The sequence below is a fragment of the Crinia signifera genome, chromosome 7 (assembly GCF_055691185.1).
Source record: "Crinia signifera chromosome 7, ASM5569118v1, whole genome shotgun sequence".
Lineage (NCBI taxonomy): Eukaryota > Metazoa > Chordata > Amphibia > Anura > Myobatrachidae > Crinia > Crinia signifera.
The window spans coordinates 175,511,041-175,532,733 of NC_139223.1; the positions used below are offsets into that span (position 1 = coordinate 175,511,041).

The 21,693-nt window shown below is 43.4% G+C and overlaps 1 protein-coding gene across 2 annotated transcripts; it reads right to left on the reverse strand.

Annotated features, from left to right (window-relative positions):
- Positions 1-1,781: 1,781 nt before the first annotated feature.
- MYL1 (myosin light chain 1) lies at positions 1,782-18,885 on the reverse strand. 2 transcript variants are annotated; one of them, XM_083152138.1, is made up of 7 exons: positions 18,538-18,885; positions 6,922-6,949; positions 4,122-4,265; positions 3,521-3,694; positions 3,352-3,429; positions 3,049-3,091; positions 1,782-2,075 (listed from the first exon to the last, which is right to left on the reverse strand). In XM_083152138.1, the coding sequence occupies exons 1-6, from the start codon at positions 18,655-18,657 to the stop codon at positions 3,063-3,065; spliced, it is 573 nt and encodes a 190-aa protein (XP_083008264.1). In that variant the 5' UTR covers positions 18,658-18,885; the 3' UTR covers positions 1,782-2,075; positions 3,049-3,062. The 2 variants fall into 2 exon arrangements, with proteins under 2 accessions (XP_083008264.1, XP_083008265.1); XM_083152139.1 differs by lacking the exons at positions 6,922-6,949; positions 18,538-18,885 and adding exons at positions 7,229-7,253; positions 8,026-8,356.
- Positions 18,886-21,693: the final 2,808 nt, after the last annotated feature.

The window sequence follows — 21,693 nt, forward strand, 5'->3', positions numbered from 1 at the left end:
ACGACACCGAGCCGCAAGGCGGAGGGAAGTCTACTGAGGGTCTCTCCAAACCTTCGGGTGCGGAGGACCCACCGTCCTAACCCTTCCGGGGGTTGAGGAATGAGGGTCTCTCTAAGCTTCGGCGAAGAGGACCCACCGTTCCCTATTTTCCCCTCTTCGGCCTTATGGTTGAGAGGGGTTAGGGTAAAAACGGGGCCCGTCTCCTTCGGGAGATGGCCCAATTCGATCGCACGGCCCCCTTTGCACGTGTTTAGGCACAGCACTGGTGGTAGGGAGCACACCTCGGGCTCCTGAGTTTCTTCAAACTCATTACTACAGACCCATGGCACTCCAGCTGTATAAGACATTGGTATGTGTGACATCACATAGGGGTGGAGCACCACGTCATGGCGATGCCTATTATTTATTTGCTGGTAGCCTTTTGGGCATTTTACCTTGTACGGCGACATATCCTCCCCTACCAGAAGATGTAAGAGCTCATTTTTCACGGAATCCCCCTCCCCGTTCCTGGAATAATACACTTAGTACATTTGTTGTATTACGCTTAGTAATGAAAGCTGTGGACAGCTCTGAATATGGAAATTTTAATTATAACTATGTATAATGAGTCTGTTGGGGGAGATGTATCGATCCTCCTAAAGTGGACAAGTTTTTGCTTTTTGTGCGGCTTTTTTAGATACACGTGATCACGTATGTGTTGGTTTAAACTTCTCATTGGCCAGAATTCACTAAAGTTCTGGATTATTTCAAATGTTTACCGGTACCAGACAGTAACGGCTTAATCAGTCCGCTACATGAGACTGGGTATAGTGTCATAGGGGGAGATGTATCAAACCTTTCAAAGAGGACAAGTGGATGAGCAACCAGATTGTAGCTATCACTTATCTAGTACATTCTAAAAAATAATTGCAAAAAAACAGGTTGCTATAGGCTATACCAAGAGGCGTAATTCTTGGAGGTATTGGAGTCATCTGCTGCCGGGCTCCTGCTCACAAGCGGGCACCTCTCCTTCCCTGCAAGATTAAATCAGATCAACGGCTTTCAATGAACTGAAAGCCACTGATCCTAGCTAGACAAAATATACGTCACACTGTCTTTATTCTAAACAATTTTTGCAAGTGTCACATTCTGTACAGTAAATGGTCTGTGTTCCGAAATATACATGTGATGTATACATATACATGTATACACACACACATACATGCACATGCATACATACGTAGTGTATATGTATATAAGGTGGTGTGTGTGTGTGTGTGTGTGTGTGTGTGTGTGTGTGTGTGTGTGTGTGTGTGTGTGTGTGTGTGTGTGTGTGTGTGTGTGTGTGTGTGTGTGTGTGTGGGCACCAATATTTATCTTATCTCCGGGGAAACTAAGATGAAGATATGTCAATGGCTACACCCCCCCACTATCTTCTTGAGAAGTTTGATCACCTCCATTGCCTGACTTATTCTGTTAATATGCATACATCAGAAATCTAAATTAAGCGGACAACATTCCAAGCGACAGAACACAGCACCGTCCTGGGGACAGAGAAGCCCTTTCATAAGCCTCACACTTTTCCCACCGGTAACAAAACATCCTTATGTTTCTTTCAATAAAACTTTATTTGTGTTGACAGTATGGAATACAGAAAGAATAAATTAACCACTCTACTATCAGAGGAGCCAGCTACACCTTAGGCGAGTGGAGCCCCTGGCAGTGAGTGAGGCACTAGTGTTCTTTGGTGTATTGGCCCGAAACTGCGGGCAAATAAATTAAGAGAGACTTTGTAGCCACCGTCTTAGCAAAGGGGATTTTATTGTGATGTCTTTGGTATTACAATACTCCTTGGCATGTTACACAGTGCGGCTTGATCGAAATCTCCACCAGCTTCGCCAGGGTGATGCGTCCTGTGTGATGATCTTAGTTCCTTTAAACAATATCGGGGTTCGTGGAAAAAGATAAATGTCCCAATGTTGGAAAATAGAAATAAATTGGTGAGTGTATTGTACAGTACATTTCCATAATGGCCAGTTGCTGGCCTCCGTTCCATTTCCATGTCTCCGGGTCTTCTGAGACATTTGAAGGTAGTGCTAGAAGGCAAGAGGAGACAAAAGAGGATATTAGATGGATCATTAAAGAAGCTGCAATACAACAGCGATAGACACAAATCTAACGTTACAACAGGGAGAGCACTGAAGTCCATGGAACCGGGAGGTTGGAGTTATATAGGGTGAGATGTTCCAAGTATTGGAGAGATAAAGAGAAGTAGTATCTCATGTATCTAGTACAGGCTATGACATAACAGAAGCTCAGTGACTGCTATATTCAATTTCTCCACTTTATCTCTCTCCATGTCTTGATACATCTACCCCATAAAGTGAACTTGAAGACGGAAAGCTTTAGCCCTTTGAGTGCCAAGTGAATTTGTCAAAACAAGTGTAAAAAATAGCCAAACAAACATTTGTATTCATCATAATGACCAGTAATGTCACCTTACGTAGGATATATCATCTTTTTTTAACAAAACATTTTTTATTTGAATTTATATAACAAATGTGAATGACTCCGGCATTTTTAACGGATATTTTGCATATCTCACAGAGATGTTGGCACTCAAAGGGTTAATAGAATACAGTAAAATCCCACAAAGCAATAGAAGACAGCGGAAACACGGACAAAGGGGTCAATTTACTAAAGCTTCTAAAAAAGTGTTGAAGTTACCCATAGCAACCAATCAGATTCTGTCTATCATTTCTCGCATCCTAGAAAATGATAGACAAAATCTGTTTGGTTGCTACGAGCAACGTCATTTCTTTTCATTTTTTAAAGCTTTCAGAAAAATACCCCAACATGTTGTATGTTTGTTTATGAAGGAAATGGACCTATCCAATTCCATGTTTAGACAAAAAGATCAAATACTTCAGAATGTTATTTGAAGTTAATATCCCCCCAAAAAAGAGATGCTGTTGTCACGGCAACTGAGCCGTACATGAAACAAGTTGACCTCCCTTCTAGTTGTTGAAATTAATCATTATTAGAGGTAACATTGAAAGTTCCACTTACTTTAAAGGTTGAGTTTAGATGGACATGATGTGTTTCACGAAAGCTGTGAACATGAAAACAAAAACGCATAAGAAATAAGATATAAAAAATAATATAAATAATATACATTACATAATAATACAAAAAAAATACTATAATGTATTTGTTCTGCATTTCAAAACTGATCCGCTTGCGTTTGTTACAATGCCAACTACAGATTGGTGCTATGAACAGCAAATGATGAAAGCCACCGTCCAGATCATTTATAATCAGACTGTAAGTGGGTGATTCTTAGAGTAGGATAATATTCAGCTCTATTTTTACCTTCGTAGTTGATGCAGCCGTTGGAGTCTTCCTGTCCTGCCAGGAGGGCCTCTACTTCCTCCTCCTTCATCTTCTCTCCTATCAGAACACAAGAGAACGCCTTGGTCATGAAAAGTTCAGCTTTCATCTCCCATGGTCAACTGCCGCTAAGCAAACCCAAGTCTCTTACCCAGTGTGGCCAATACGTGACGAAGCTCAGCGCCCATAACGGTGCCGTTGCCTTCCTTGTCAAAGACACGCAGACCCTCAACAAAGTCCTCAAAGCTGCCCTGGTCCTTGTTGTTAGCCACTGCTTGCAGCATGGGAAGGAACTGCTCAAACTCGATCAGCTTGGCATTCATCTCTGGAAAGAAGTAACGAGAAGGACGTGAGCTCTCAATATGGACAGGGTTGATGAACATTCAATGGCGACACATGCATTTAACGCACGATGCGTGTCTGGGGGAGGTTCCAGGATTGAATTTGCAATCTATGTTACAGTTGGCCATGGCTTGTTCTAAGAACGACATGTGCAAGGGAGAGTAGCCCTCCACAGTGGGTGGAAAAGGGCAGATTTTAAACCTGGATCCAGCTGAAAAATTAGGCGGCAGGGGTAAAAGAAGGATGGGGGATGATTATGTCTATCCAATGACAGGTCCAATATACTAGTATATAAAAAAAATAGGAGACACTGTGTAGTTGAACCTCTGAGAAGACTCTAAGAACTTCTAACTCATTGGACACGTGAGCTCTTGAGATGTGTTCTGCAATTTATACGAGAGACTAGTTACCCTCATTAGATGGGTTGCCAAGGACTTTCTTGACCTCAGCATTTGTGGGGTTCTGTCCAAGCGCCCTCATGACATCAGCGACCTGGCTGTAGGAGATCTTGCTTTGACCTGTCCTGTCAAACAGCAGGAAAGCCTCTTTGAAGTCTGCGGAAACAAAAAAGCAAGCAATATAAACATGGTAAGCCAGTGGTCCGGTAACTCCTTGGTGCAATATCAGCCCTGTTACTTGGTCAAGTTTTACTGATACAAATGTTGATTTAGCACAACGTAAGCCGGTTGTTGTACACTACTTATTGCCGGTTGAGCACACTCATTGTTACAGAATAATCAACAACTTTATTCATAAACTGTAAAGTTGATTTATTACCGCATTATTATAGCAAAAACAACTCTTAAATTATTAAGATTTAATGACTGATTGTATTGTAGACCACTTAAATTAGAGATGGGTGGTGTGGCCAGGCCTTGACTATCTTGTGTACAGACAAGAAAGGGTTATCTGCCCGGTGGATGGAAGGGGGCTGCTGGTAGGGGGGATGGAGTTTATGCTCCTTCAATTCCTTTGCAGACCGGGACACTTGAAACTGGGTTATTTTGAGGAGAGCAGAGTTTTCCAAACCGAGCCAAAGATGGTTTTACAGACGCCCTGTAAAAAGCTGCTAATGTTAGCGAGGGGTCAGCACTCCTGTAACAGGATAGCCCCTTCCCTGCACTAATCTCATACATGCACAGACCCTTCCACCCTTGCACTGCCGGAATGGCCGGCAATTAGGAAGCTTAACACAAGCACCTGTCACTCCACAACAGCGTGTCAGTGTCAGGAATCCTCTCTTACAAGTAGCTTGCTCTCAACTCTACTGCACCTGGTCAATTTGTTCCTACACTGCCCTAAATATCACTGCAATCCAGAAAAGGGGGGTGATGGGGGTGGCAGGGGTAATATCTGCAAGGATCAATACTATTGAATGCAAAGATTAGTGGGATGCCTACGAAGCATCTACAGTTATTAGTAATTAGTGACCCAAAACACTCAAGAACTGTAATGACTTTTACGGCCCCAGTAGCAACAGAAATTATATATTACTATTTATTTCCATAGCAACACACATAATATGGAGATCTGTACAGAGAATATGTCATCAGTCTCATCCGCCCCTACCCAACGGGAGCTCACATCCAAAATCCAATCTCCTCTTTCCACATACACAGTGAAATGTCCTTATTGCCAGCAGCAAATAAGTACACTAAAGAAGCCTATACAAATACAGGGAGAACAAGTAAACTCCACACAGATAGTGACCAGTTTGAAACCAACCTCAAGATCTCCACTTTGTCAAGCAGCGATGCTAACCACTATGCCACTGTGCTGCTGTTGCAACTACTACTGAACTAATCAGCCCATTTTGAAGGCAGAAGCTACGGATGAGCACTCACATGCAGTGACAGCATCGATGGGTCATGTATAATCCTCCTTAACCCTTTGGGTGCCGAGTGAATTTGACAAAATAGGTGTGAAAATTGGCAAGCAAACATTTGTATTCATCATCAATGACCTGTAATGTTACCTCATATAGGAAATATAATCTTTTTCGTCAAAACATTTTTTTTTTTGAATTTATATAACAAATGTGTGCGACGCTGGTATTTTGTCGCGGGTCATTTTGCACATCTTTCACAGAGACGTCGGCACTGAAAGGGTTAATGGTGAAAGTCTAATAAGAGAGTGATCTCGCCCTTGGATACATGATTTTCAAAACTATTGCTAACTCGTTTGCAACTGAGAAAGTGAGTGAGTGCGTTCCAGCAAATTTTGGGAGCTGGAAGCACGGAGGACTGGTGAGAGACAGCCCAATCCTATTACGGTGACAGACCTACATTACTATTCGTTGGATCCTATAATGTGTGTGAACTGATGATCTGACCTTTGGTGACCAGTAATCCCAAAATACCCTCTGTGACTCACCCTGCTGCCTTGATGTGACCAGCTATCTGTGGTGTACTCCTTAAATGTAAATGAATTGTCCAAACTTGCATATAGGCTTGTTACCTACTATAGAGGGGAAATGTATTAAGCCATAGGGGGAAATTTACTAAGATGAAGTTCTATTTCAGATGCTTGTTGCTATGGACAACCAATCAGATACTATCGATTATATTCTAGAAAGTGCTAAATAATTAAGAAGTCAATTCTGATTGGTTACCCATAGCAACATCCTATGTGAAAAATATCTCATCCCATCTTAGTAAATTTCCCTCTTAGGGTTATATTGACCAAAAAATATTCATTTAAATTGATGTTGTGCTTCCAGGGCTAAAACACCAATTTAATTACCTTTAAAAATGTATATTATCAAATGCGTTTCAGCCCCCGATGCCCAACATCGATTGAAATAGTTGCTCATCAATTTGAAATCGATAACAAATTATCGAAATCGACCTTTAGTAAATGAACCCCCTAAAGAGAGATGAAGTGGAGAAGTTTCCCAAATCAACCAATCATATTATTTCATTTAGCAAGCACAGTATATGAAATGACATCCAAGAGCTGATTGGCTGTCTTGGACCACCTTTCCACTTTATCTCTCTCCTAGACTCGATACATCTCACCCTCTAGTGTAGTAAGCTCTTTTTCTTGGTTAGTGACGTTTTCCACGCAGGATCACGCACAAACCGTTCAGTTAGGGGAATGCGGAAATTGTCTGATGCCCCAATTAAGTATGTGAATTTTTCAAGCAAATAAATAATTCTAAATAGACATTTTTCAGGGAACACCCGTCCCTCGCCCTGGCCCGGAACTCACCATCTTGCTGATCCTGGGAGAATTCAATCTGTTAAAGAGAAAATCAGCCACAAAGACTACAGTTAAAGGCCTGTCGGAATTTGAGTGCCACAGCTTTGTCAGTCCAGAAAATCAGCCCATGCAAACTGAGACTGGCAGGAAGCTGTAACCCAAATAAGGCCGGCAATGAAGGCGATGCCCAGAATGTGGTCATTAGTTTTAGAGAATAAAGGACCTCTCCTTCATTTATAACCTGATTCATTTTGGTCATTGGGTGCCTATTAGGGATGAAAGGCTTCACCTCCAGCGGACTTATATATTCACTTACCAGCAACCTCATCTGCGGAGAAAGACTGCAAGGAAAGAGAGAAAGAAGCAAGAACTAGTATGGTCGCAAATGCATTGACAGATGGACATGATACAAGTATCTCAATATCTACGCTGTGCTATATCAAATCCAGTCTAAAGTGTCAGCTCTTTAAACCCCCCCCCCTTCACTGAATACGATTATTATTTCTTTATTACTGCATATTTTATTGATTAGTGCTTTTATGTTTCGCTGAAAGAGTTGGTAAACTCTTCTGTAAAACATAAGACTGTCATTCATATGCTGGGGATCTGGGGATGGCCATAGGCAATGTCCCGTTCCCAGAATCCTTTGCAACAAAGCTCAGGCTTATCCAAAGGTTCCTGAGTCTTAACTGAATAAGGATAGAGAGGGCGTAAAACAAACTCACAGAGAAAAAGGGTTACTGAAGAACCTAATGCCTAATGCCAAACCAAATATTGCAGATGCATATAAATACAGATAATCAATAATATATTGTTTAGATGCATCGCAATAAAGTCCTTTAAAAGTTTAAAGGTTTATAAAGTATAGTTATATAGACTATCACTATCCGGTAAAGCATAGATAGATAGATAGATAGATAGATAGATAGATAGATAGATAGATAGATAGATAGATAGATAGTGGAATAAACTTTCACTTCTATTTAGAAGCCCCATGTAATCTTTGTAAAGTATTATGTAAATAAAGTAATACAAGCAGGTCCCATATAAAACCTGTGTAAGTGACTGGGGTGCAGGAAGAAGCACCTAGCGTGCTGCTAAGGGGACACCCACCATGGTAATCCTGGGACTGGCGATGAGCCGGGAGCTGAGACGTTGTCCGGAGGAAGGCTTGAGAGTGTGGTCCTTGTCCCCTGGCCCAGCTCCTCTTATTTATCTGGGGGCAGTGACATGACTGGCCAGCTCGGGTATCAGAGGGGGAGGTGGCCCCACCTCCCGGTGAGTTTTTGGCTTTCTTAGGGCAAAGCGAAAGGAGGGATCTCTTTCCAGTGCCACCAGTTGGGAGGGCTATTTATAGTTTGACGTTACTTTAATGAGTTTCAAACCTGTCAGCAGTTTTCTGCTAGAAGGAGGGGGATTCGCAATGGCAATTTTGGGCCTGTCTGCTTTTTGGTGGAAATGCTCAGTTTTTCCTTCATCTGGAGCTTACAACTGTGTCCAGGGGCCTGGGTCTATAAATACCCCCCACACTTGCCGTGACTCCTCACTATTACCTGTGGTGTGGGGACGGCATGGTCCCACAGCTCCCAGTGCTGAAAATACTACGTATGGGGGAGATTTATCATACCTTCTAAAGAGAACATTACCACCAATCAGATGTAGCTATCATTAGGCAGAATGTACTAGGCAGATGATAGGTAGAATCCTATTGGTCAGTCACAGCAACACCTCCGCTTGCCCTTTTTTAGAAGTTTGATCAATCTCACTCTATGGGGGAAATGTACTAAGATGGGAGTTCTAATTCACATGGGATGTTGCTACGGGCAACCAATCAGATACTATCCATTATTTTGTAGAATGTGCTAATTAAATAAGATAGATTCTGACAGGTTGCCCATAGCAACAACCCATGTGATCTAGAACTCCCATCTTAGTAAATTATATGTTGAAGGGACTTAATGCAGAAATATAATAATATAGAGTGGGGGAACGGCCAAAAATACTGAAATATTTAAATAAAATTTTTAATTTCGGTGTCCCGTTACAATCTGAGCTTGTGACGATCCCTGAGATGTTGTCTTTGTGCTTAGCGCCACCCAGTGGCCATTTAGATTGGAAATGTGACTATCCAAAGCCACTGGTCTTAAGGGATTTACTATGTAATCACTGGAACGTGTCAAAGATAACTGGGAAGAAAGTCTATTTGTAATTCCACAAAATGTATCTATAGTTCACTAGTGTTCCCAGCCTACGTGCCCATGTATTAAACAAAGGAAATATGTTAATGATTATAATGTTGGGAGTCAAAGGGTAGAATGTAGGGATCAGAACCTAGGGCCAGATTCTCTAAGCTTCAAAAGTGATAAAATGGAGAGTGATAAACAGCCAACCAATCAGCTCCTACCTGCCATGTCACAGACTGTGTTTGAAAAATGTCAGACAGGAGCTGATTGGCTGGGTGTTTATCACTCTCCATTTTATCACTTTTGAAGCTTAGAGAATCTGGCCCATACTATTTTAGAAATTAACATAGCACAAATGTTAAGGCCCCCATACACTTGTGCGAGACGGACATCCTACCAATGACGGACTGGTACAAAACCGATGGCCAGCATTTCAACCCGGTAAATTTTTTCAGACTACTACTAGGCCCCAAATCAGGTTGGCTTGGTAAGCTGCGAACAGAGACGCAGCCCGCCACCCGGTCGAATTACCGCTGAAACCCCTCGTTACCATACACCCCCTCGCATGCCTCCATTAGCTAGGAGCAGGGAGGGGCAACGGCCACCTCTCATGGTGAGATGGAACATTTTAACCTCTACATTGGCCCTGCACATTAATTCTTACAGGAAAACATTCAAGTTTGCAGGGGGGTGCCCAAACCCTACCACTGGCCCTGTCTCTGCCTAATGGGGGGAGGGGACGGTGGGTAATTAGGTGGCATAGAGAAATGAGTTCCCCCACCTCTGCATGACCACTTTAAGCCCTGGGTAGGAGTAATCATTCGATGTTCACCGGTGACCAGCACATGCGCAAACATCGGTACAGGGCCAAATTCCTACCGTTACAAGTGATCTTGAATTAGGCCCCTAATCTCTACCATCACCCTAACCTCCCCCTCTCGCAACCAGTCCCTCCCCCGTGCCTGCTCCTAACTCTGTAAACCTGGGTACACATTTGAGGGACGGGCATTCATTGCGACATCGTAACAAATGCCGGTCAGCCCATACTGGACACTGGAGCGAGGTTAATGAATTTGTGTTCCGCCTGTTATTAGCATAGTACAGAATGCCAGCGATATTGTCGGAGATACCAGAGATATACATATCGCCTGCATTCACTAAGGACTCACGGAACATCGTGATCCCGTAGATCTCTAAATACGCAGCTTTCTTAACTTGGCCTCCATTGCTAATAGCACCGGTGGCCATTGTATCCTGCAGGCTGCTATTTTTTCTGGGAGGTGGTTCCTCCCAGGCAGCCGTACTATTAGTACTGCCAGAAATATCAGGGGTTATTCCAAAATTACCCAGATCGAGCTACCCAGCATTTCAGCCCGTGAAGTGAGAAAGGTTGAACATGGGTTCAACCCGTCTCGCTGTGCAGTTTAAACAGGTAACCAGGGTCCATGTGACCTGGGATCTGTTCACGGCAATGAAACAGCCAGAGCTGGGGTGTGATCCCACTCCCCGGGTCACTCACCCGGCATTACAGCTTACAGGGTTTCACCAATGAGATTTTTTTTTTCAATATACATAAATATATTTGTTCTATCTATCTATCTATCTATCTATCTATCTATCTATCTATCTACCTACCTACCTATCTAACCGGGGGGTGGAGGCAGTGCTTGGAGCTGACGCTGTCGCCTCCCTATAGTGTAAACAGGACCTGGGTCACTTGACCCGGGTTACCCATTTACACTGCACAATAACCCAGGTCTGACCCGGGTAAAACCCTTATTTTTACCCGGGTCGGAATGCTGGGTTGCTGGACCCGGGTTTTTCCTGTTTGGCTCTTTCACATCGCACAGAGACCAGGGTTGGACCCAAGTTATTTGTGCAATGTGAAAGGGGTATTATTGTCAGATATGCCGGTTGTACCCAAACTAGGTGCCTCCAGGCACTTACAAGGGTGCCACAAGTTGGAGATCCAGGGGAGATTTTCTTTTACTAAAGGTTGATGCTGGTTGATCTTAATCGATGTTGGGGTACCAGGGCTAAAACACACATTTACATTTACTGACAAGTGAATTTTTTTATATTCATTTTAAATTGTTAGTAATGTTCTAGCCCTGGAAGTACAACATCGATTATGATCGATTTTATGTTGTCCAATTTTGACCAAAATGAACCTTTAGTAAATATACCAGGACATACAGAAGCACAGCCCTGTCCACCACCAGTAACTGGCCCTCGGGGGGACAAGTGAGCACAGTTTACTGTATTTAGTATTTTTATATATATATGTCTCAAGTTATCCGGGAAAACGGAGGTGTGCCGCCGCCGGTAAGGAGGAGGGAAGAGTCGATGGTCTCTGTCATTGGACAGAGAACTCCAGTCTCTTATAACCGCTGGCTTGTGAGACTCCATGGGTGGCTCAAGGCCCCGACAGTATCGTATTGATCCAATGCCTGTGACCTAGGCTCAGATCACTACTGCAGCAACAGGCGTCTATCCATGATAGACCCCTCCTGCGGCATTACCATACAGAGCTATTGCAGCTGCTCCCACCTCACCTGTCAGGGCCCCGTGCAATATAACACCCACCAGGGTCTATTTAAGAGCCTTCACAACAAAAGCCACTATTTCATCGCCGATCGCAGCGGGGAAAGATTACACGTCCGATGTTCTGTCGCTGCGGTGACAGAACACCATAGATCAGTGCAAGTGAGCCAATCAGAACATGGGGCAGAGCTTGGTGTTTGTGAGAGGCGGAGCTATGCTCCGTCTCCCTGGACCTTAGATTTGGTTTTTCTGCACCATCGATGATGGGGAACGGATGGTCATCGGTTCCTTTGCCATCGATTGTTGCCATTGATGGTAAAAAGTGCACATGGCCATCAATGGTGTAAAACTATGCAATGGGTGACCATCGATAGTTTTACATATCGATGGTCATCTATTATGTCTGAGTGATTGGCCTGTAGGCCAATCAAAACACGTGGGCGGGGCCTCGTGGGTGTCGGAGCTATGCTCCGTGTCCTGGCACTTTGAAAAAAAAACATTGGTTTTGCTGTGCCATCGATGTAGGTAAACCATCTAGTTCTCCCCCATCGATGGCAAAAGTATTCAACATCGGCCATAATCCATCAATGATTTGAAATCATCGATGGTCAATGGCCATCCCTAGGAACGATTGATGGTATACTGCACAGGGGAAAGGATTACGGGGAGAGGCAATAAACCTACAGAGGACAAGTGCTGTTGTTGCCTGTAGCAACCAATCAGAAATCAGATTGTAGACTGTACTAAATTACTGATAACTAGTATCTGGTTGCTATGGGCAACTCCATTAACAGGTTTCACAATTCTCCCTGAGTATCTTCATTCAGTTGGCTTTCCTGGGGCTCAGGTACTAATCTCTGCCTTCATCTAGTTCCCATGGTGCAGTGCTTCCTAGGCTCCTCCCCTCAGCTGAGCTTGCGAATGCGTACATACCTAACGGGGTTAATCGTGTAGTACAGCTTCTAAAAATGAAAAGAGGTGATGTTGCCCATAGCAACCAATCTGATTCTGTCTATGATTGTTCTATTGCATCCTACAAAATGATAGACAGAATCTTAATGGTTGCTAGGGGCTACATCACATCACCTTTTCAATTTTTAAGCTTTACCCCAAAGCCACTAGAAACAAGTCGCCCGGAACAGCCCTCCTTCACCCCGCCTTTTCCACCAATTAGAGGCGATATTTAAGACTCCAAAATACCAACCAATCAGCTGCTCACTGTCCTGTTACATGTTTGCAAAATGGCTGTTAGGAGCTAATTGGTCAGCTATCTCCAAGCTTTGATACATCTCCCTCTACAAAGTTTGTTTGTTTTTACGTTACAAAAAAATACAAAACATAAAAGTAATGACTTCACCCGGCCATTTATCTGTGTGTTTGGGCAATTGTGATGCGACTTAGACATAGCATCCCTGAGGAAATGACATGATCTCCCTGAGCCGGGGGAGATGTACCGAGACCTGGAGAGAGATAAAGTGGAGAGGTTGCGGAAAGCAACCAATCAGCTTCTGTCATTTATCCAGCACAGTCCCTAAAATGATAATTAGACGCTGATTGGTCCTTTTCAGCGTCCACTCTATTTAATCTGTCCAAGGCTTGATACATCTCCCCCACATCACTATCTGTCAATGCATTGCTCCACCAGATTCTTACGTGGATATATCTCCTTGGTTACCGGACTTGCAGGCTTCCGTCACCGCGTGTTGGTCTGGCAAGTGAACGGGTTACAACGACGCTCCCACACAAAAACACATACACAATCAAAGAAGTAAAATGCACTAACTTACCACAACACTCATGTCATGCTGTGTAGGACATACATGCAATAGTACTACAAGAGACACAATCCTGTAAGAGAGACACAGAAAGGAAACTGTTGTGTTTATTAGTGTAACGCTGTCTTGTCTGAGTACTACGCTGCTGTTCTGTGCTTATATATGTGTAGTGTCCGTGTGACTCTGAAACACTGCCATCTGTTGGCAGCAAGTTAAACTACATCTACTACTGTAGCTTTCGAAGCATTTGCTTAGAGCGGGCATACTAGGGGTGCCTGCTTTATAGTGCTAACCTATAATGCAGCCCATAGTTGGTCTTATAGTATAAAGAGGGTGCTATTACTTACATGTATATTTAGCCCATACACCAGGCATGTCCAAACTGTGGCCCTCCAGCTGTGGTGAAACTACATATCCCAGCATGCCTTGTCATAGTTTTAGCATTTCCTAATAGCAAAACTGTGGCAATGCATGATGGGACTTGTAGTTTCACAACAACTGGAGGGCTGTAGTTTGGACATGCCTGGTATACAGGGTGCATCCATTTTGTAGGTGGAGTCAGTTTGCAGCCTATCAATTTGCTAGGAACCAGTGACATCACAGAGGCAGCACCAAACTAAGAAATCTATTCGTGAAGCAGTGAAAAAGAGTGGGGTAGCGAGCCAGTGGAGGAGTTGCCCATGGCAACCAATCAGCCGCCACCTATAATTTTATAGAATGCACTTAGTAAACGTTACTTCAGAGCTGATTGGTTGCAATGTCTCCACTGACTCACTTCCCCGCCCTTTTCACTGCTTCCTGAATAGAATCCAACGGACTCTATCTATCAAGCAGTTTAATCACTGTAGCAAATAGGAGACATTTGATACATAGGGGGTCATTCAGGTTGGCTCGCAAAGCACATTAGGTTTGCTAATGGACAAAACCATGGGGTGATTTTGATCAAAATTCGCCTTCTAACGCCACCTGCACGAATGCCCGCCAGCCGCCATGGCCCGCGCATCCCCGCTCCTTTGCGGATGGATGTTTTGCATAAACATCTATTTGAAGGGTAGCGTGAAATCAATCGATGGTCACCAAACATCAAATGATTTTTCCCCCTAAGGACTGACCTAGACTTGTGGTGTCCGGGTCCGAGAATGGGGCAAGCGGCTGATGTACTGTGACATCAGCTGCCCGCCCCACCCCCCCAGAAGGCAGGTACCCGCCTGCGTTCACATGGGGACGCCCAGCGTTTTTCTGGGTGCACCCACTGTTTTCGTGGGTACGTGATACGCAGGGCATTCCCATGCAAATGCCCCCTGCCCATCTCCATCCTGCCCCCCCTGTCGCCCCCTCTGTGCGAGTGCCACTGTGACTATGCAAGTCGCCAAAGGCGCCCGCACAGAAGCCCTGTGCATGCACATGTGCAGTGCGTAAACATCGGCCCCCGTTGTGAATTCGGGTGAGCTATTTTGTTTCTGTGCAGGGTAAATACTGGCTGCTTTATTCTTACACTGTAATATAGTTATCCATTTGAAGTACAATCCCACCCAAATCTAACTCTCTCTGCACATGTTACATCTGCCCCACCTGCAGTGCAGCACGTTTTTGCCCGTTAGCAAACCAAATGAGCTTTGCGAACCAACCTGAATCACCCCATAGAGCCTTAGAACTCATATTGCTGAGTTATAGCTGTGGGGTTCTGGTTCTTAGTGAACCGATAGATATGGGATCAGGCCACACAATGGCTGCCTTAGTTATGTGTGGGTGATAGACCACCCATGCCCACTATAATACGGTGACACCCAAAGAACTTTATACTTTTCATTGTGCATTGATGAGGAGACTACCCCTGACCGATAGACACGGCGGTGCTATAAAGGTGTTGGTTTACGGGCAGAGCATTTACTTTATATTATGGCTACGTTAATTAATTATAAGCCAGTATCCAGTATAATGTCATTTCTTGCACATAAAACGCATCACTGCCATTTTTAATAAAATACTGTTGTCGTTATTTATTTAATCTTCAAATACAAAATAAAAAATCATATGGAATAATCCGAGGTATAACGGAACTGGGTCCCATATCAGAATATTCCTATTACTCACCCATCCACTAGGTGGCAGAGTATCATAGGTGATAAGGAGCAGGAGCACTTACAGCAGGGTTAGCCAACTCCAGTTCTCGAGAGCTACCAACAGATCACATTTTCCAGATAACCTAGCTGCTGCACAGGTGCACTCATTACTCACTGACACATTTTATAAGATCCACAGGTGGCGCTAATTACTTCACTTGCGATTCTGTGAAGTGATCTCGAAAACATTAAAGGTGCGTACACACGGGGGGAGATATATTGCTCAGTGTCTCCTTTTCATCATGATGAAAGGGAACGTCTGCCGGCGGTGCCGCAGAGGTAATCAGCTGGTCGCAGGAGCACGGGGCTGAAAACGGGAGTGTGCACCCGGGGATTTATCGTTGGGGCACACTCCCATCACTGGCAATATGGTCGCCAGCGACCATATTCCCAGCGATATCAGCCCCTATTGCAGCCGTGTGTACACGGCTTAACTGTTGGTAGCTCTCGAGGACTGGAGCTGGCTACCCCAGACTTACAGTATGTTTAGGGTGGTAAAAAGACACATGATAAGGTGTCGGCTGAATGTTGCACTGAGCATACTTTTACTTTGGTGAACACTTATTATATGTGTAATTTCTTTAGTTTTACTCCCAATCATGTGCCACTGGGGAGCTTTGACAATGCCTTTTAATAACATAATAATAATAATAATAATAATAATAATAATAATAATAATAATAATAATAATAATAATAATATACGCACTCATACACCAGGTCATAGGTGTAGATGTTGCAGTAGTGTCCTAAACATTTTAGTTATCTCTAGGCCTTTTTAAGATTTTTTTTTTCTGTATTCCCTTGTGATGTCACTCATTTATAGCTACTTCATTAGTAATAATGAATAATTATACATTCTCAGGATTATTATAGTCTCCACTGTGATGGGGACGAGTGGCTAAGAGCAGCAATTGGATGGTATTTATAAACTGCAATATACAAAATATCCACTAGATGGCGATCAATGCACGTTACCTATCAGCACCTCAGTTTAATTGTTACCACTGAACTGTTAAGTGCACGGCAATTACAGTGCTAACAGCTGCTAAATGACAATATATATAAACATTGATGTTTTATTAAGCTCTTAATTATTTAACTGTGTTGCTGAACGCATAACCTTTGTAATAAGGCGTAAAGATAATCTACATTCCATAGATTACTCTTGATACCTAATTAAGAATCCAATCTTCACCAAACGTGCCATTATTATCCTGTTTACTATGCCTTTAAACAAGCCTATACATTCTGTATTCTGGTGTGCAGTTAGAACAGTATATATCAATTATTTAAAACAGTTTAATTAAAAGTCTAAACAATTAAACTTTACATTTAGTGACATTCAAGATCTTCTATTGCTAAATCGTTAAGTCTAAATAGGTTTAGTTAATTTAACGTTTGTATTAGGAAAACATTTCCTCTAAGATAAAATATGTGTATAATATTTAGTTCACTTTGCACTAATTTCACTTTTCACTAATGCAAGAAAAGAACAACTTTTTAAGCAAAAATAAATACATTTTATATATATATATATATATATATATATAAATTTGAAAGTGAAGATGGAATGGCACTTTTTATTTGACATCGATATAATCGATATCAACGTTATACAATCTGTGACATTTGTTTACTAAATTACTTTTCTAAATATTGTGTTTATTAGTTCAGTGTTTATGTAAACAAATCAATAAAAAGCAAAACACAAGAACACCAGTGCGGCCAATCAAACCCGGATCCCCAAAAGCTTTGCTCCTTCTAGATACAATGAAACTGACCACAACGCCATGGATAAGCCATTGACAAACTACCTGCAATAGTCCCACTGTAGAAATATATTTGCCTTAAAGATAATGAATGCCACTGCAATCTGGTTCAAGCTGACTGCAGTCCATTAACCAAAGGGTGAGCCCCAAATTCTGCAGTAACCTTGATTAAACTTGAAACCCACCCTTGGGTCTCTATATTAGGGCATCCTCTCTGTGGTCCTTGTTTATAGACCAATAAGATGCCAGGGAGGCGGGGGAGCTTGCAGGACCCTCCGGCTCTATCTTACCACCTGTCAGAGGACAATCACAGACATGTACCAGTTCCATTTACACTACAAGGAGCAAACTTTTACTGAGAACTCAAAGCAGCCCCACTGCATTCTGCACTCAGTCACAGCAGACACTGGCAATAGGGGGGGACTGGTGGTGTAGTCACTGGAAACCTGAAATAATATAAGTCCTGGTGGCACCAGCAAGTACAGGGGCATACCAGGGTGAGGGGTAAGTAATGTGGGTGTATGGCAGTGTGGCAGCTAATAGTGTCTGTCACTATTATTAATACCACCTGATAGGGAATAATGAGAACCATACTGTATATATTGCACCAAACAGACATATTGTATGTGATACTAGGTGGAAGACTAGGTTACCTAGTGTTACCAAAATATATGACACTAGGTGCATGACTGGGTTACCTAGTGTTACCAAAATACATGACACTAGGTGCATGACTGGGTTACCTAGTGTTACCAAAATACAGGACACTAGGTGCATGACTGGGTTACCTAGTGTTACCAAAATACAGGACACTAGGTGCATGACTGGGTTACCTAGTGTTACCAAAATACAGGACACTAGGTGCATGACTGGGTTACCTAGTGTTACCAAAATACAGGACACTAGGTGCATGACTGGGTTACCTAGTGTTACCAAAATACAGGACACTAGGTGCATGACTGGGTTACCTAGTGTTACCAAAAATATTATTTCATCTGTTAAATGAATAATTGTGATTAGGAATTAGAGCAGCTGAAATAAATATCCATTAAAGGTACAACACTCCTAATTCCAAAGATGTGGCAAATCAGGGTGCAGCACTCCCCAAATAAAGTGCCCTTCACAAAGTGTCAGCTCTTGTCCTTAACACTAAAGGTGGGCAAAGCAAGGACCCCCCTGAGCTTCCAGTGACCACACACCTCTCACTTCCCTTTATCCAGCCCTGTTACCTTGACACTGGACAGGTCAAATGCTGGTTCCTTGGGTTTTACTGGTTCTGGGGCTGGGGCTGGTGCTGCTGGGGCAGCTGCTGCTGCTGCAGGTTTCTTCACGTCCTTCTTGGGTGCCATTGTATTTTAGAGTTTAACCAGGGTAGGTGATCAATTAAGGATCCAAGACAGAAATCAGCCCAGTATTATAAGAATGTTGCAAGGAGGGTAAGATCAGGACGATCCTCAGCCCAGTGTCTAGATGTGGGATCCAGTGGGTTTTCCAGTAATAGGGCATATTTATATTTCACTAAGTACCTAACACAATCTGCACACATGCTGCTGGATTGGACAGTTCCCCAGGCAAGGAGGGATGTCATAAGGACTAAGACTATAAATGGAATATGAGGGGTCAGGGCTACATCAAGCCACGGGACTTTTATTTTTTTTAGCCTGCCTGGATTTTTGGGATAAGTGTAAAGGACAAACACACATGAATAAGCCGCCTTGAGAGTCCTTGTTGACATCTAGTTGCAGGTCGGAACGTTATTATCCCTATTTTATTTAAGTGTATTTATTTATTTTTTGCATAAGTGTAAATCACAAAATCCACCCCAACCCCCCCCCCCCCCCCCCCCTCCCCTACTGTCATAGACACCAAGGTCTTCCCAGCAGATGGAATTTCACTGGAATTTTGTCCTCCAAGCTGTGGGGTACAGAATATGTTCTGCCCCTTTGCTTCCCCCTCCCCTTCCCATTTGCCCTCTCACCCCCCCCCCCCCCCCCCCCCAAATTCTCTTCCTTTCATTTGCAGAAAAGTGTTGATCAAGCAGAGAGCAGCCCCTGGGGTTTAAAAATAAAGTCAGACGTATATGGCAAGTCGTCCTTCTCACCTCCTCCTGTTTCATAGAGAATGTACTGTACGCACATGCCCCCATCCTATCTACTTTGTATATTAATTACATTTCCACCCGGAGCTGAAGATCCCTGCTCAGTGATCAGAGGGAGCTTAGCAGCCACAATGCAAGCCCTGAAGGAGACTCATGCAGACCATTGCCCAGGGCAGGTTATTGCTCTTCAATGCATCTCTTGCGCTAGAGACTTGCGACTGTCGCAGCGCCCGTGTGAACAGGGAGGTGCGACTTGTCTAGATTTCATGTGTATAATCCATTTATGACAATGTGTGCATGAGATGTGTTTGCCTTTATATATATATATATATATATATATATATATATATATATATATATATATATGCCTGCGAGACGTGGGATCAGCTATATAACACCAGAAGGCTTCCCACAGCTGTCTTGTTAACATTTTTCTTGAGCCATGTGAGATCTCATCAATAAAATGTTTGGAGCGATACTACAGTGCACCTGTCATATGTGTGACTAGTTAGTGATGGAGAGATACAATGTAGACTATTAGTGTGATCTGCCCCCCCCCCCCCCCCCCTGCACCCCTCTGATAGATAATAGAGCATCTCCTGATTAATGAGGACCCCCAATCCCATCCGACCTCCCCTCTATCTCTCTCACACGCTCTGCAGACCCCGGTTCCTTCCACTCGGGTGGAACATTTTCTGGTGACTTTGGGGCAATATGTGAGACTTAAATAGGGCGGTGGGGTCCAGCTGTTTAGCATTAATATGTGCACAGCAATCACAGCCGTAATTCATGTCCTTGTAAATCCGTGCCGGGACAGGCTTTATATTTAGAAGACACCTTCAGCATCTTTATGGCTCCGGCTGGATTCAGGGAACCCAACAAACTGGATGCACTGTCTCATGTACAGACAGCAAGGCTATATCATTATCATTATTATTATTATTATTATTATTATTATTATTATTATTATATCTAGATCAATAGAATGTAAGTGATTATTCATAATAATAGCTGCATTATAGTAATGATTACATTACTTTAATGCAGCCGCCGCCGCCAAATCCCCTCGGTAACATGCAAGGGGATGTGTAACCGAAAACTCATCTCCGTGCATGCCTCCGCTGCAGGATAAATAGCCCTGTGATGTTGGCCCACCCGCGTACCCATGGGAACGCCCATTACACGCAGGGAATTCCCATGGGCAAGCCCCATTTTATAATCCCGGGATTGAAATCCCAGCAATTTTTGCGGCCAAATCCCAGGATTTAAGCAATCCTGATCCCGTGATTGGCCACCCTACTCCAACCTGCCCTTCTAGCAACCTAATTCTAGCCAATCCCCCCTCAGCCTGACCCTAACCATACTCGTAGTCCCTAAACCTGACCCCCACACGCTACAGCCTAAACTTACCCCCTTCTAAGTGGCTAACCCTAACCCTCCCTCCCCACAGCCTAACCTTATCCTTCTGCCCCCTTCCCCTTAGCCCTAACCCGCACAGCATACTTACATTTGGAATCCCACCAGATCTAATTGATGTTGGGATTCCTGTGGCCAGTCTCCTGGTGGAAGTCGGTATCCTTCCATTGGTATAGTAAATGCCGGCATCCTGACCACCAGGATGCTGAACAGATCCCGGAGAGAAGCAAGTTGGAGACTTTATGAAGAATAACCAGTTGGAGATTGTATGGAGACTGTATGGATAAAAACCAGTTGGAGACTGTATGGAGACTGTATGGAGAGTAACTAGTTGGAGACTGTATCTAGACTGTACGGAGAGTAACCCGTTGGAGACTGTATAGAGATTAAAGATAGTAATCAGTTGGAGACTGTATATCTTCAATAGAACTTTCATCTTAGTAAATAAACCCCATATGGATAGAAGCCAGTCAGAGACTGTTTGGAGACTATATGGAGAGAAGCCAGTTGGAGACTGTATGAAGAGTAGCCAGTTGGGACTATATTGCGACTACAGTATATGGAGAGTAGCCAGTTGGAGACTGTATGGAAACTCTATGGAGAGAAGCCAGTTAGAGACTGTATGGCGACTAAATGGAGAGAAGCCAGTTAGAGACTGTATGGAGACTGTATGGAGACTACAGTATATTGAGAGAAGCTAGTTGGAGAGTGTATGGAGACTGTATGGAGCCTATATGGAGAGTAGCCAGTTGGAGAGTGTATGGAGTCTGTATGGAGACTGTATGGAGACTATATGGAGAGTAGCCAGTTAGAGTCTGTATGGAGACTGTATGGAGACTATATGGACAGTAGCCAGTTGGAGACTGTATGG